The sequence below is a fragment of the Musa acuminata genome, chromosome BXJ2-6 (genome assembly GCF_036884655.1).
Source record: "Musa acuminata AAA Group cultivar baxijiao chromosome BXJ2-6, Cavendish_Baxijiao_AAA, whole genome shotgun sequence".
NCBI lineage: Eukaryota > Viridiplantae > Streptophyta > Magnoliopsida > Zingiberales > Musaceae > Musa > Musa acuminata.
This window is the reverse complement of record NC_088343.1, coordinates 19,259,539-19,275,522: the sequence shown is the minus strand read 5'-3', so window position 1 is coordinate 19,275,522 and position 15,984 is coordinate 19,259,539. Positions and strand designations below refer to the sequence as shown.

The 15,984-nt window shown below is 38.8% G+C and overlaps 1 protein-coding gene and 1 pseudogene across 2 annotated transcripts; one reads left to right on the top strand and one right to left on the bottom strand.

Moving 5' to 3' along the window:
* The first annotated feature begins 1,084 nt into the window (after positions 1-1,084).
* LOC135615172 (T-complex protein 1 subunit epsilon-like) lies at positions 1,085-9,802 on the top strand. Its single transcript, XM_065113323.1, has 9 exons — positions 1,085-1,487; positions 2,665-2,983; positions 3,844-4,192; positions 4,537-4,669; positions 4,750-4,802; positions 6,463-6,565; positions 7,574-7,740; positions 7,826-7,939; positions 9,298-9,802. The coding sequence occupies exons 1-9, from the start codon at positions 1,289-1,291 to the stop codon at positions 9,466-9,468; spliced, it is 1,608 nt and encodes a 535-aa protein (XP_064969395.1). The 5' UTR covers positions 1,085-1,288; the 3' UTR covers positions 9,469-9,802.
* Positions 9,803-11,375: 1,573 nt separating this feature from the next.
* On the bottom strand, positions 11,376-15,706 carry LOC135615171 (ultraviolet-B receptor UVR8-like; annotated as a pseudogene). The gene is made up of 6 exons (XR_010487872.1): positions 15,421-15,706; positions 13,838-14,257; positions 13,414-13,763; positions 12,930-13,331; positions 12,211-12,595; positions 11,376-11,949 (listed from the first exon to the last, which is right to left on the bottom strand). The product of XR_010487872.1 is annotated as an ultraviolet-B receptor UVR8-like (transcript).
* Positions 15,707-15,984: the final 278 nt, after the last annotated feature.

The following is a 15,984-nucleotide window of genomic DNA, read 5'->3' as shown; positions in this document are numbered from 1 at the left end:
AAGTTAGAGGCCTTCTCAAACAACAACTGATCACTGTTCTCATTGACACGAGCAGCACTAATAACTTCCTAAACAGTAAGGTTGCTGTCAAGATAGCCTTACCTATCGAGAATTGCAGTAGGTTTGACGTTAAGATCGCCAACGGATGGATTTTAAAGTATGATCATTGGCACCTGCGAGTGAAACTTTTGCTACAGGACCAAGAGATAATTGCATATTTCTTCCTCCTCCCTCTTGATGATCATAAGGCCATGCTCAGAATTGAATGTTTGACAACATTAGGTGATGTTTCTTAGAATTTTATGAAACTATTATCAAATTTTACAGTAAGGGAAAACATATGATACTGTACGGGAAACGTAGGGGCGGCGTAACGATGATTTGCACACAACAAATAGAGAAGGTTTTGCATAAAGTATGCAGCGACTTTTTGGTACAACTTAAGCAACAAACTGAGGGAGAGCCAATAGAATTTGAAGATCCAAACCTACTTCCTTTGCTTACTGAATTTTCAAATATATTTGACGAACCACACAACCTACCTCTTACCCGTCGGTATGATCATTATATAACGATTCTTCCAAGCAAACCTCTAGTAAATACTCGGCATATCAGTATCTACATCTCTAGAAGGATGAAATAGAAAGGATTGTAAAAGAGATGCTCGAAACAAGAGTTATTCGGTCAAGTTGTAGTCTCTACTTTTCACCGGTGCTACTTGTACACAAGAAGGACGGAACATGGTAAATATGCGTTGATTATCGAGCTCTCAATGGCATAATCATCAAGGATAAATAATCTATTCTAATAGTGGATGAATTACTAGATGAAAGAAAGCATAAATCTTCGTAGACCTGGACTTTGATCCGGATATCGATGCGACCACGATCCGCTTACCCATTTACCCATTGACCCGTTTACCACTTGTTAGAGGAACTGCATTCAAAGCCTCTTTTCTACCGAGTCCCACGCATTCAGTTTTGACAAATCCGAACGTGCCTCAGTCGTCGGATCAAATAAAGATTCGTGTTTCGTTGGTGATGGGTCGACATACACGACGCAAACTCGGTCCAGCAACACCAAGGTTTGCCGCGTGGGTCGAGCTCCATGCCAGAAATCCCCAACCCTAGTGGCTTCCGCTGCCCCGGTTGTTGTTTCCCTGCGGAAATATAAGGGCCTCCGCCCACCGCCTCCTCCTCAAGGACCTCCTTGCTTCCTCCTGACACAACCATTCTTTGGAAGTAGTAGAAGAAGGGCAAAGGAAGAGAAGAAGTATAAGGGGGGCAGAATGGCGCTGGCGTTCGACGAGTACGGCCGGCCCTTCATCATAATCAAGGAGCAGGGGCAGAAGGCGCGGCTGCGGGGCCTCGAGGCGCAGAAGGCCAACATCTCCGCCGGGAAGGCCGTCGCTCGTATCCTTCGTACCTCGCTCGGCCCCAAGGGCATGGACAAGATGCTGCAGAGCCCCGATGGCGACGTTATCGTCAGTCAGTATTCTTCCTTCTCTGCATCCTTTGCCTCTGCTTAGATCTTGTTTTTTTCTTGCTGTTCTTAGCGATCATTTGTGGAAAAAAACCAACTTTTTTTTGAGGGGGTTTGGTGGCAATGGGAAGGGAGCGGAGCCATCAGGCTTGCTCGTTAGGGTTTTTGCCTCAAGGTAAATTGTTGGACCTTTTGGATGTATGGAGAACGTGGTAATTTTTTTTTTCTCTCTGTTGATCGGTGCTTTTTGGTGAAGACGTGCGTTCTTTTGTATGATTGGTATATGGGACTTGAAGCAGGATATCGATGGCAATGATAAAAAAAAAAATTAGTTTGGGCCTGAGAGAAAATATGATATGGATTACTAGCTTTTAAAGTAGTGCTCAATGAGGATCTGGTTTCTAAGGCTATGACATTGGAAATACAAAATAGTTTAGATGATCGTGATTACTGAAGTTGCCAGGGGACTTCTTTTACCTTGCCCCTGGCAATGCTCAATAAATGTTGTTCTTGTACTTGCAATAGCATGCTTTAACAAATTCAAAACACTTCCTGTGTTGATCTTCACGGAGTTAAGTTTAGTAATCAAGTTTTTCATGGTTTAAGGTGCTGCCTCTGTGTTGCAAGTGCATGTTCCCTGTGTGCACATAGGAACTAGCATGAAATTGATGTGTATTCATCTTGTGTCATGTGAAGCACACACAATGACTATCATAACATGTATCATGGGGCATGCCGATGGCACTTGGCACCTTGAACCCTAAATACTGATTAAAATTTCTTGGAAAATGCAAATTTTAAATACATTAATGTACTTGTAATGAATCTTATTGGATTAGTATGTATTGACCAGTGTGCTATGAGACACCTTGGTGTACCAATAATAATTTACTAGAAGATACAGTAGTTACTCCGTAACACTGGTACAATATTGGGATTGTTATAGTACGGATAGCATGGTGTTTGAAACCTTGGAAATGATCTTTTGGATGGTAGACATTGTAGGACTAACTTGAAAAGATCCATACCTATTGGTTTTATCAACAGCTTATGATGATAAAAACTAGAAGTTGTGTGAGCATTGTATCTATTTACACTACTGAACAGTTGGTTATGTTGTTTATAATTCCATTTATCAGGACCTTCATTTTGATTCTTATCATTGTTCTTTTATGGTATCAGCAAATGATGGGGCCACTATCTTGGAGCAGATGGATGTTGATAATCAGATTGGCAAACTGATGGTGGAATTATCTCGTAGTCAGGACTATGAAATTGGTGATGGTACCACTGGGGTTGTTGTTTTGGCTGGTGCACTTCTCGAACAGGCTGAGAAGCTTTTGGAACGTGGTATTCATCCTATTAGAATTGCTGAGGGCTATGAAATGGCCTCTAGGCTAGCTGTGGATCATCTTGAGCACATATCACAGAAATTTGAATTTAGTGTTACCAATATAGAGCCTTTGGTGCAAACTTGCATGACAACATTATCTTCAAAAATGTAAGTTCAGACGTCTTTATTTGATTTATCAAGGTTACATGATGATGTTCTCTGTTCTTGCCCTTTGTTATGTTTATGTCCAGTGAAATACCATTAATATCTTTATCAGAGCATCATACAACAATTTTTATTAATTCTTGTTAATATCTTGCTCTTTTTTTTTTTTGCTGGAGCTAACCAGTTTATTTTATTTCGTTTGCTTATAATATTCTGTATCTTTTGAAGGACTTGGATTCTCTGGAAAGTATTTAATCTAGTCAGAATTATCAGTTTTTTTTCAAATATATGGAAGATCCCTTTTACAGTGCAATATTTTAATAGAAATAGATGATGCCTTTGGTTCGTAAGAACTTTCTCTTGCTTCTTCTTTCTTGTCCCCCTTCTTTTTCTTTGGATATTTCCTGGACACCTATGTAAGCAATTTTCTAGTGCCATGCTGTGTCAATGATACCTACTGTGCTAGATGGCAATCAGCATAATTCATGCCATCATTAGACAATCCTTTCTTACTTGAAGTATAAGGATGGTAAAAAGAGCTGCATGCAAGTTAGGGCTCCTGTGAGTCATAATTATTGATTTTCAAGATAAAGTAGCAAACAGTATGAAAGATACAACTCAAGGAGGAATAGTGGGAAGTAAAAGGCTATCATACATTTGTGCACTCATACCGCATGGAACTCTTGAAGCATATAAACAAAGAATGGAAAAAAAGTTGATTATTCTATTCCCTTATCTTCTAATGTAATATTCGTCGAAACATTTTTTAACCATCTTTGACTATGCCGCTGAGGTATCTCTTCTCTTTCTATTGTTCTGTCATCTGCCTATTCAATAAACAATTTATCATGATCATGATGCAGTGTTAACCGTTGCAAGCGTGCGTTAGCTGAGATTGCTGTTAAGGCAGTTCTTGCAGTTGCAGATTTGGAGAGGAAAGATGTTAACTTGGAATTAATTAAGGTTGAAGGAAAGGTTGGAGGAAAATTGGAAGACACAGAACTCATTTACGGAATTGTTGTCGACAAGGATATGAGCCACCCCCAAATGCCAAAAAGAATTGAAGAAGCAAAGATTGCTATTCTTACATGCCCATTTGAACCACCCAAGCCAAAGACAAAGCATAAGATTGACATTGACACTGTTGAAAAATTTCAAACTCTACGCGAGCAAGAGCAGAAATACTTTGATGATATGGTCCAAAAATGCAAGGTACATATGCCAAATGTTGTTTATAGCTTTGTTCGCATTAATGAGTAACCTTTTGGAAGTGTCTGGTTTTCTAAGTAACATTTGGATTGTAGAAGTTTTGCAGCCTAAAATATTTTCATATTGGTCTGCTAATAGTTAGTTTCTTCTTTGCTAGAGTTGATTTTTTAAACTGTCATTTGTTTACTTATATCAATTTCAATTTTTTAAATGTTATAAGCATTGACTTGTATAATGTCTGCAGTCATTCAACATGGAAGATACTGGTTCATTTTTTGTCATTTGACCAATTATTGGGTTTTGGTTTTCAATAAATTCTTTCTGAGGTCTGCTTTTGATTGTTGTAGGATGTTGGTGCAACCCTAGTTATCTGTCAGTGGGGTTTTGATGATGAGGCAAATCATTTATTGATGCATCGAAATTTGCCTGCTGTTAGATGGGTTGGTGGTGTTGAATTAGAATTAATTGCAATCGCTACAGGTTGGCATTTGTATTTTGTCATTCGCCTGAAAATAATAAGATAAGAAAGGGAACTTATCTTATGTTCACTATTTTCACAGGTGGGAGAATAGTTCCGAGGTTCCAGGACTTGACAGATGAAAAGCTGGGAAAGGTAGGAAATACTTGAAATTCCTTTGTATAACATTTATAACTTATACAACTGAATCTATGTTCTGTTAATTGTTAATTTTTAAGTTGTTTAACTTTCAGTGTGAATTCAATATTTAGAGAACTTTTTGGAAGTCTTGGAAAATAAACTGTACAATTTTTCTTGAAATTAATCATGAATTAAAGATTTTGTGTTAATTTTACACATCAATTATGAAATAATAAGACATCCATAATAATTTCTGCTGCTGAATTGGATTGTTGGTGTTACAATGTTTGCAGCTGATTTGTTCCATATGATTGCGGAACTTGTTTATTCCAGTTATTGGCTTCAAGTCCCTTTTCTTGCCCGTATAGAAGTTTTGACTCCGATTGCAGATTCAAAAGTGGTCCGCTTCCTAGAATAGGTACTTGTGCCAGATTTGGTTAGCTCAAATAGCTAATAAAGGCTGTTTGTCCAGCAGAAAAGCAAGGAGAAAAAGCCTATCTTTGAAGGGTGGTATAGTCATTAACTATCGTAGTTAGGAGAGAGCATAGTAGCATATGATTAGACCATGTAAGCCCCTCTGACGATCATTTAGTAATTTTACTCTGTTATTCAGCAATAAACCATCTATTTTGTTCTTCAATTTACTTGCTGGATATTCTTCTCTTCTCTTGAACTAGAGAAGCATGCCAGCACTAATGGTTGAAAGGTGTTAAAATGACACCTATAGTAACAAATAAGATTATTTAGTAAGGTTCCATCAGTTGAAGGTTTGATTATGCCTGAACAGAGTAGGAGTTTTAGGGTTCTAAAATTGTCTGTTTATCTTTGAAGTTAAATTTCTAGAGTGGTTTTATTAAACCAAACAAGTGGCACAACTTTCTCTAGGCTAATAAGAAAGAAGAAGAGAGGTGAGTAAGACTTATGGTTCAGGTTGATCATCAAAGGAACTGACAATATCTGACATATGCTTCCTCTATCTGCTTGATACAGTGTTTCTCTGGCAAGCCAACTGCCTACTTTATGATATGTACTGAATACCATGGCATGATTTGTTTCAGTACTTAAATCCTTATGACTACATTTTCAAAGTGAAATGCATGAAAGAGATCTGCTCATTGCCTTTGTAAAGTGGAAAATACAATGTTTTGATAAGCTTGTGCATGAATATACATCTGTATCTGGATTTATGTCCAATTGGGGTCAAATTTGATTCGATTTGAAGGCTTCGTCCTCTAATCAGTGGTTGAGTGCCTCCTCTAGCCTGTACATGCAACTTGTATGTGAATTATTGCTAGTTGATTTTTTTCGTTTTTTTAAGACGGATCTGCTTGCTCATTTAATGGTTTTTAATGCTTTAATCAACTTCGTTAATTGTCCTTTCTTGATTACAGTGTTCATTCTTGCCATATTTTTATACTTGCTTGCAACAATTTGTCAATCTTGCATACGAACTCAAATTGACTATGATGTAACATATATAGATTTAAGATATGGCATCTGGCTTTTGACATGCCTTGTACATGTAGACATTCTTGACTTCCTGGTATGGAGATTTTAAGTTACTGATTTTATATATAATTGGGTGTCTTAAATACTTATTATTCAATTTTAATGTTCGTCAGTTCTGCACAGATTACTATTTTCTGAAGGGATTTTTTTTTCTGTTCATCACCAGGCTGGATTAGTTAGAGAAAAATCATTTGGAACAACTAAGGACCGGATGTTGTATATTGAACATTGTGCTAACTCCAGAGCCGTAACAATTTTCATTCGTGGCGGTATGGTAACTCTTGGTTGTATTTGCAGTGTGGATACTTGTTCCTCAATTTGCCTAATTATTAATTCTGTAAGAATTTGGTAAAAGAAAAATGTTGGGATTTGACTATGTGAAGTTACTTAGTTCTAAATGATGGCTTCTTGCTGAAATTTATATCTTTTGCTTAATTATTTTTAAATATTTTTTAAAAGCATGTGCATTAATAACATTGCTACCTAGAGTTATATCTCTCCATGGTTGTTTTAATAATGCTGATGTTCCATTTCATTTAGTAGAAGTGTCTAATGTGCTTTAGTGAACAGTTTGGGTTGGAATAAAAGTTCTAAATCTAGTAACTAAGAATCTAAGCTGCATTTTGAAACTGTGTATCAATCTTTGAGTCATTTACTTTTTAAATTAACTGTGTATCCAAAAATATTATTGATTGAATAATCAATATAGGATATTTGTGATTCTACATTTACTAGTTTGGGAAGAGTAGTAGGTGAAACAAATAAGTGCTCATCATCATAGCAGGTGCAGCATGGTTGTGCTTTGACCCTTGTTACTCTTACTATGGATGGAAGTAATCATGGTGTGTTATTTTTCTGGGTATTATTTTGATCAGAGAGTTTTATGCCAGCCCCATCGAGCCAAACAATTAGTGGATGCTCTGCTGTCATGGTATGAGCTTAGGTTATGGTATTTGTCTTCACTGTCATTGTATCCAAAAAATGTTTTGATCTTTCGATCCTCATTGAAAACCATATGGCATTTCTTTAAATTGGAATCTTGACACCATTGGTCATGATTAACATAAGGGATTCTAGTTAATTGAAAGAATGTTCTGATCAATCCATAGATCATTTAGATGTGGTAACTTATAATATTGTCAATAGAGTGGGAGAGGTTGTTATGTGCACTTCTATATGTTTATGCTTTTGATTTGATAGTAATGCCTTTCACAGATTAGACCAGTTGGCCTTGGTTCATTTGAATTTGAAATGATATTATGATTATGACGCTACAGGTAACAAAATGATGATAGACGAAACTAAGCGTAGTCTTCATGATGCACTTTGTGTGGCAAGGAATCTGATCCGTAGCAATTCAATTGTTTACGGTGGTGGCTCTGCGGAATTATCTTGCTCAATTGCTGTAGAAGCTGCTGCAGACAAATATCCTGGGGTTGAGCAGGTGAAATATTCTGGTCCTGTCACATATTGTTCTGAATATTCTAACCCCTGACGTTCGTGTTCTGTTTTCCTGTATCCTCTTTCAGTATGCTATCAGGTCCTTTGCTGAAGCTTTAGATTTTATTCCGATGGCTCTTGCTGAGAACTGTGGCCTCCCACCTATTGATACTGTTACAGCTGTCAAATCTCAGCAAATTAAGGTATGCTGTTAATTAACCAATCTGCAACATTTATCTGTACAATATATGCGGGTTGAGAGTTTGTGTTCCTCTATCGTTTTCTACATTGTTGCTTGTACAATCTTATGGAGACTCGTAGTGAGAATCCATGCTTCCTCTACCATTTTCTACATTGTTGCTTGGTATGTGACATTTGCACTGAGGTGTTCATGAGCTTTTTGTCCAAGTATAGTTGTGCTACTGTCCTTTTTTTGCACAATGTATCTTTTAATGGAACACTATCCATAGAATCAGCTGGCAAGACACAGATCAGCTGATGAATTGTGATGCTGGGAACCCCCTACCCCTCCTAGAAGGGAAACTAGTAAACCGCTAATTATTAATATGATATTTTCCTTTTTATGGTATCTGTCTTTTAGTAAGTTCGGTAGTGACTTCTACCGCTTACTTTGATCATTTTCTTTGGTATAATCTTATTCAAGATTTGAAAAAGGTTAACTTCTGACAAGGTCAGAAATCCTTGTTATCAGAATCTTCTTTTTTCCTGAAGAAAATGTTCTAGACTTGAAACTAACCATTTTATGTAGGTAACCCAGCTGGGCCTTCCTGATTGAATCTCCTCATATTGGTACTTTGCAGCTCCAAATTTTATTGTCGATGATGAAACTATGAGGAAAAGGAAGGCCTACAGCTTAGATTTTAATAATGCACATGAGTACTGGTGGCAAAAAAGTTCATTTTGTAAATTTAGTTTTCATAGCATCTGCAGTGCAAACACTTGATTGACATGCAACCAAAGGTTTAAATGTTTTGAGGTAAATGCTTTAAATCTAAGCTTGATAATGACATTCTTTTAACATGTTTTATTCATGATAAGCTAAAAACATTCTTCCATATATTGGTCATGTCCTAACAATATCACAAACATATCCCTACATATAGTTGGTGTTTAGATGCCTCAGCATGTTGTGCTGTGATAATTTACTGTCAATTAATCACAGCCATCAACCTCATTGCTGTATACCTCTCTTAGGAGATGTCATGGCCAAGGCCGTATTTTATTCTTGAATTGTCTTTTGTCAGCTTCTTTCCTATTAGCCAACATCATGTCGACATATATGGTGTTTAAACTGTTCATGTCTATTATATGGCATGCCACATATGATTCTCATGCGTTTGCCTTAAAGCATTTTTTCCTGAGAGCATTTGCGGGTAGCTACGATCAGTTTTGTTTTTTTTCTGAATAAGGTTGGTACAAATCAGTTGCTTTTAATAATTGGCATACATTGTATCCTTATCGTCACTCAGAATATTTTATGTTTATGTGAAGCTTAAACAATGAATGTTTTGTCTTCATAATTTTTCCATTGTTGGTGCAGGAAAATAATCCTTATTGTGGTATAGATTGCAACGATGTTGGGACAAATAACATGATGGAGCAGAATGTATTTGAGACGCTGATTGGCAAACAACAACAGATCTTGCTGGCAACTCAAGTAGTGAAAATGATTTTGAAGATTGATGATGTGATCACTCCATCCGCCTATTGATTTTGGTGGATAAGTTCCTAAGCTAAGATCTATTTGTCAGAATTTGCTATGGCTAAGTGGGATATAAGCATTATCCTTGCATCCAAAGACTCTCATTGCATCTCTTTTGTGCTTTCTTTAATGATTTATGAGTGTACAATGTCAGTCTTGCGACAATTTTGTCACCGGCCAATCTATCGGCATCATATGTATTTCGTTTCATTTGGTTCTTTCCAAATGGGAAATTAGTTGTTAGAAACTGTAAAAGAAGACTGACTGTATGCACTTGAAGTCTGGATTTGATACACTGCAACTCTTGATGTTCTAGGAATCTGGGTAGCTAGAATTTCTTTCAGGGCCTGACATAAGTATCTTTCTTGATTGGAAAGCTTTGATGCTTGAATGATGCAAATATTAGCTGTCCCATAGATTGGACAGCAGAATCAATTTGCCTTTTGGATAGGTTGTGGAATTTTAACATAGTGACCGATGATGGCCTTCGGCTCATCAATATCAATTCTAGGGAAGCTAGTTTGAACTTCAAACTTTTCGCCAGAAAGCTGGTCAGTTTAAGCTTATTTACTGTTTCCATGTAGTGAAAATTAATTGTGAGATTATATATGACATGGATATTTGTATCTTTCACTTATGATAATTGGAAACAGTATATATTTCCACTATTTACCTTGAAGTATGTTTTTATATTTTTTGCAATGGTGTATGCATATTTAAAAAAAAAAAGAAAAAAAGTAGAAAATATAAGTATCACCCGTGTTGGTGTTCCATATGTGGTTTATGTTGAACATGGAAGGTCAAAAGAATAAAGAAATAGATTATAGTAGTTTAATAAAATTGGATGGTAATAATTAGTTGTCCACATTATTGGGATAAGAACGAAGGACCCATTTAAGTTGGATTAAGTTACCTATTAGTTGGATTCGAGTTCACAAGTAGGAAAACATATATTTTGAGTGTTCCCACTTTTGACATTCTTATAGCTGAAAGAATCTAAAAAAAAGCCAAAATATGTTTTTAACTCCTGAATGAATAAGATTCCTTCATCCGATGCAATACGCAAAGGAGCATTTGGTCGTCCAACCGATGAAGGCACCACAGCTCAGAGTCTTAAGATTCGTATCGAATTAGTTGATGACACCAAGCCAAGCTCGTTGCCGAGGAATGTGCTCCTTTGCTGTCGAATCAAGATTTGGGCCAACTTCCTGATTCCAATAAAAAAAATATATATGTAAAGCTGAAGCATCAATCAGTAATGATGAAGTCAATCTGGTTCATCACAACCATAAAAAAAAGTGTGCATCTGTTACTTCGTTATTTACATGGGAAAAATAGCACAAGTATTTAATTTCCTATATATATATATATATATATATATATATATATATATATATATATATATATATATATATATATATATATATATATGTACGGAAAAGATCACATCTCTAAACAAACATCCTAATGATTCAAAGGATTCGGGTTCGAGCTAGCATTTCATAATCTACCATCCGTATGATGTGTAAATATCATCCGCAGAGCAGCAACTTGGCCTTCTCATTAATAGTGTGGTTGGCACCACTGTCATTGAATCATCGATCATAAATTCATCTCTGAAATCAGCAATTGAATCCCTTCCATCACCATAACACAGCCAGGAGGAATTAATTGGGTGTGAGACGTGGTGAGCTAATATGTTTGACATTGATGCCAAAAGATCCGTTCGAGTACGCCTTAAAGCAATAATGATACAGAGGGAGGGACCAAGTCAAAGGCCTCTCTCTCTTTGGATCTGCAATTGCCCCCACTCGTCAAAGGTGGCCGCTTTAAAGTATTGCAGCGTATCTGCACAACATATATCAAACCCCAAGCAATTTGTTCATTGGTTGCTTGCGATGTATGAACAAGAAAAGTACTTCAACTGCCTCTAGCTTAGAACACAGGGATACCATTGACACCATTTGGATGCATAGAGTCATAACATCGTTATTCTGCAGCCAATCAATGAAACGAGAGAAAGAAAACAACAAGTTGACACACTGCAAATTGCTAAGTAGCTAACGACACAGCTTTTCATCCAATTCCATCATCACCACCTGCGCGCTTCCCCGAGCTCGGCCATGCATTTAATGAGGTTTTTTGTTATGTACAAGAGTTATGTGCGCAAGAGGAGCTTTTGATTGATTATACGTCAGGAGAAACCCAAGCTTGCTGCAAAGAATCAACAGGGGTCAGGAGATGATGCTAACTAAGGTCGATTTCGACGCACTCTGGAGTTTCCCTTTCGGTCTGCTGTGCGACAAGTTCGACGCCAAGCTGCCCCTTGTCCCCTGCTCCAAATGCATACAATCTCCCAGAATCTGTCAAGGCAAAGGTATGTGCATTCCAGTAGATTGAGTTGGTGAGGCTAATCTGCACTACCCTTTCATTGATGTCCTTAAGTGAAGTTACTAATCTTGGGCTGAGTACATTGGCATGTCTGTTACCCTGCAATCAAAACAGAGCTTGGAATTAGCTGAGATACATTATCAACATTGCCCGGTATCAAGTGCCAAAACTCGAACTGGAGCAGACATTCCACTGCTGAACTTGCAAATGTTTCATAATCTAAATTCATCACCTAAAGTCAAGAAAAGGATCACAAGAGGCAAATTCCAAGGCTAAACTACACTATTGGCCTCAAAATTCTTAGGCGAGCTCTGTTGTAAATTTAGTATCAAAAGGAAAATGAGAAACAGAGTGACAAACCTGTCCATCAATGGCAGTGGAATGACCCAAGCTTGAGGATTCTCCACATCCAAATGAGTAGACATCCCCAGTATCGGAGACGACAAACGTAGTGTAGTCGCCTGTTGCGACATGTATAGCCTTAATGTTGTCCAACGATTCAACCACCTTGGGAACAGATTCACAATCCTCATTCCCATGGCCCAAGCAGCCATAACGCCCCCATCCCCATGTGCACACCCGCCCATCTCTTCCAACAACAGCGGCATGCCAGGCACCAGCTGCAACCACTGTAGGCTGCAGGTTTAAAGCCTGGAACTGCTCAATTAACTTTGGGTGCTTTTCATCTGTCCTGGAACCATGCCCGAGCTTCCCTCCTAAGCCACAGCCCACAGAGTAGACAGACCTGCATTATGATCAAGTTAAGATCGAAGATAAAAATTTGACAACGAATGCATCAATTGCATTCAGGGGACGTACAACTTGTTGGAAATCTAGGATCTAGGAAACCGGTCAACCAATATGACGTATACTAAAACAAGCGAAAAGATATAACACAATTGATAGATCATGTGATTACTATACTAATTAGTAATGCCTTCCTAAACAACAATACAAAGGATGTCATGGCAAGTTGCTTCTCTTGATGCACTAAAACGACCACATTGGTTCACATGACAAGGAAAAGGACAAGGAATACATCTCATCTTAGAATAAATACTAAGTCAAAGAAGACTCACATGCCGCTTGGTTGACAAGCCAGTGCTAGAAGGTAACAGTAGCCAGCAGCAATCTGAACAACTGGTACATTCTCAAGAGGGCCTAACAGAAGCCGTGGTTCCAGGTCATTTGGTTCGGTGTGGTGGCCTAGCTTTGAGTCATTTCCCCAACAGAAAGTGTATACCCTGCCTTCTCGAGAAAGGACTGCAGTGAAGAAGTTCCCTATTGCTGCTTGAACCACATATATGTCTCTCAATGATTCCACCATTTGAGGCGTGGTCACAACCTTGGACCCTTGAACTGCATATTCTGCCTCCCCAAATGAGTCCTTTCCAAATGCATAAACTCGCCCAGCATCACTGATCAGCATTGTCCTCCCTGCTCCAGCAGCTGCTTGAATGATCCGAATGCCTTGCAGTGATCTGTCAAGCAGCAAACCTTTCTTGTTCTTGGTACACGATAATGTGCATCAAGTGTATGAAGCAACTGCAAAATTTAAAGCACCTTATGAGTCGTGGCCGCCACTCTTCCTCCAAGGTGCCATGGCCAAGCTGCCCTGAGCTGTTCGACCCAAAGGAGTACACAGATCCAGATGAAGTGACAGCAATACTGTGACCAGGTCCAGCAATTGCCTGAGAATTTTCTCTTCGGCAACATGCCTCACCTGCCAATATATACCTAAGAACTAGTTTCCAAGATCCCCCACAGCGTTGCTTTAGAAAGCCCCTTTCTTCTGAAGTCATCGGCTTAAAGATGGCCCTCTTCTGGCACATGTCCAATGCTGCAAGCTCCGTAATAGATAACTGGAAGTCGGGAGTGAAATTGGCAGGCTTCCTGAAAAATGTACATGTCACCTGCCACAAACATCGAAAACCATCAACAGCATTATCAATTCTATCAACAAGAGAAACATAAGAACGCTACTTGCCTCCAGATTAGCAAGATCCTGGGGGTCCAAATTGCAAGCGGTAAGAACATGGAGAACGATAGAGGGGCTTGCAGCCAAGGGGAATTCCCCTGGGGTCAAGTCACCAAAGCAATGCCTTTGCACCCGTTGGAAGGTCTGCTGTAATGGGGGCATGAGAGAGAGCGATGGATCTACAATGGTGTGAAATGGTATGGAGGAACTGCTACCACTAGTGGTGGCATCCATCGGGCACTGTCCTGATCCTAAAGTGCCCCAAAGACCAAGAGCACAGGGAATTCAAGATGAAGCTTATGCCATTAACCACCATTGCCAAAGCACCACTCCAAAAGACCAATGAACTCCATATTGTAGCGAAGCAACACCCAGATCTAATCGCTGCATTACGTCTTATGATCAATCAACTGATTTTGATCCTCAAACCTATGTGATTTTAACAAACAAACGGTCACAAAGAGTACTGTATATGTCAGGAGCCTAATAGAAGAGCAGGGAGAAAAGGGGATGACCATCAGATAAGATATCAAGAAGCAAAACCAATCCAGCTAAGACAAAAAAATATAAGGTAATCCAAACGAACAAAACTACAAAAGTTAAGAAACACAAAGGCTGTTCGAAAAAAACACAAAATTTATATCAGCTAACAAATTTATGAATCCACAATAACAAGTAGAATGGATAAGAGACCAAAGCAAGGACTGCTAGTTTTATGGGGCGAAGCATGCCAGCATCTTTCTGGCATTGTAGGTACCATGTTGTGTCATTGGCATGCCCTTGCACTGGTAGGTATAGACCACAAATTAGTCTGGCCATATGTTGGCACTGTCACAACAATCCTTGTACATCAAGAATTGAAGAGGTGGCCATGTCTAAGATTACAGCTCAAGACCATGAATGAGAAAAAGTTATGAAGAAACTTAGACGCATCAATTGGGACAGAAGACTGAAAATAAGTCTCAGCCTCATATAAGAGATAATCTAGAAATAGAAAGAGTACAAAGCCAAATAGAACCAGGAAAGCATATTCCCAATGATCAAAGATCATATATAAGAAAAGCATTGCACTTCAAAGAGAATACTTTTCCCATACACATCCATACTTAGCCGTCGACTCGGCAATTAGTCACACACTAAGAACATGACATCTAAAACGAAAGCAGTAGTTAAGAGAAAAGACAGTTAAATATAGAAAGAAAAAGGGAACGGAAATCCCGAAGCAGATGATTATTAACAACACTCCAACTCCAATAGATTAGGTCTTGAAAGCTGGATCCAATCTCATGGACAAATACCCACACTGACAAAAAGAATTGAACACCAATGGACATAGAACACCATATTCTTCATTCAAGCAAAAGATACCAGATGAAGAAAAATTAAATTAGACAAAAAATTGAATCTTTAGGTCAACACGGCATTAAAACTACAGATTCGAAAATCCTTCCGTAAGAAAAGAGATGGAACTCGGAAGACAGATGAAAAGGCCAGGCAAAGAAACAGAGGCAGGAGAAAAGATCGGATTTGTATGATCCAGATCGGGTCAGATCGAGCAAGACAAGAACGAGAAACACAGTAAACCACCCCACCGATTCCCACAGGAGTCCAGATGGCGCCGACTGACCGAGTGATGGGCGATTGCTTCCTGTGCTCTTTCCCTTATCCCTTTTCCCTGTTCTTCTCCACGATCGCAAATTAGAGCTCAAGTTGGAGATGGATGCGATCCGAACACTTTCGCTCTTCGATCGGTATCGAGTATAGATTGGGATTGGGAACAATCAAGGAGAGGAATCGTAAGGGATGATGGAGAAGAAGGGAAGAAGAGGGGAAGGAACGGGAAGAGAGACCAAGACGGGCAGGCGTCTAAGTGATGAGGTGTCCGCTAGGTGGAGAGCAATTGCCCATTTTTATACGCATTGCCGTGAGCGCCACGTCAGCGATCGTAACGAAGCTAACGGGCTCCTTAACGTCGGGTTCACGGTTTTGAGACGGGCGGTCGGTTAAGGATCGGACTTGGCGATGGGCCGGATCAGACCGGACCATGTCGAGCCGGACGAGACGAGACCGGACCGGACATTCACTTCACCATGTTTGTATGTTGTTTTCTTGAAGTATAAATTCTATCCACAATTACATGATAATGACAGTATATC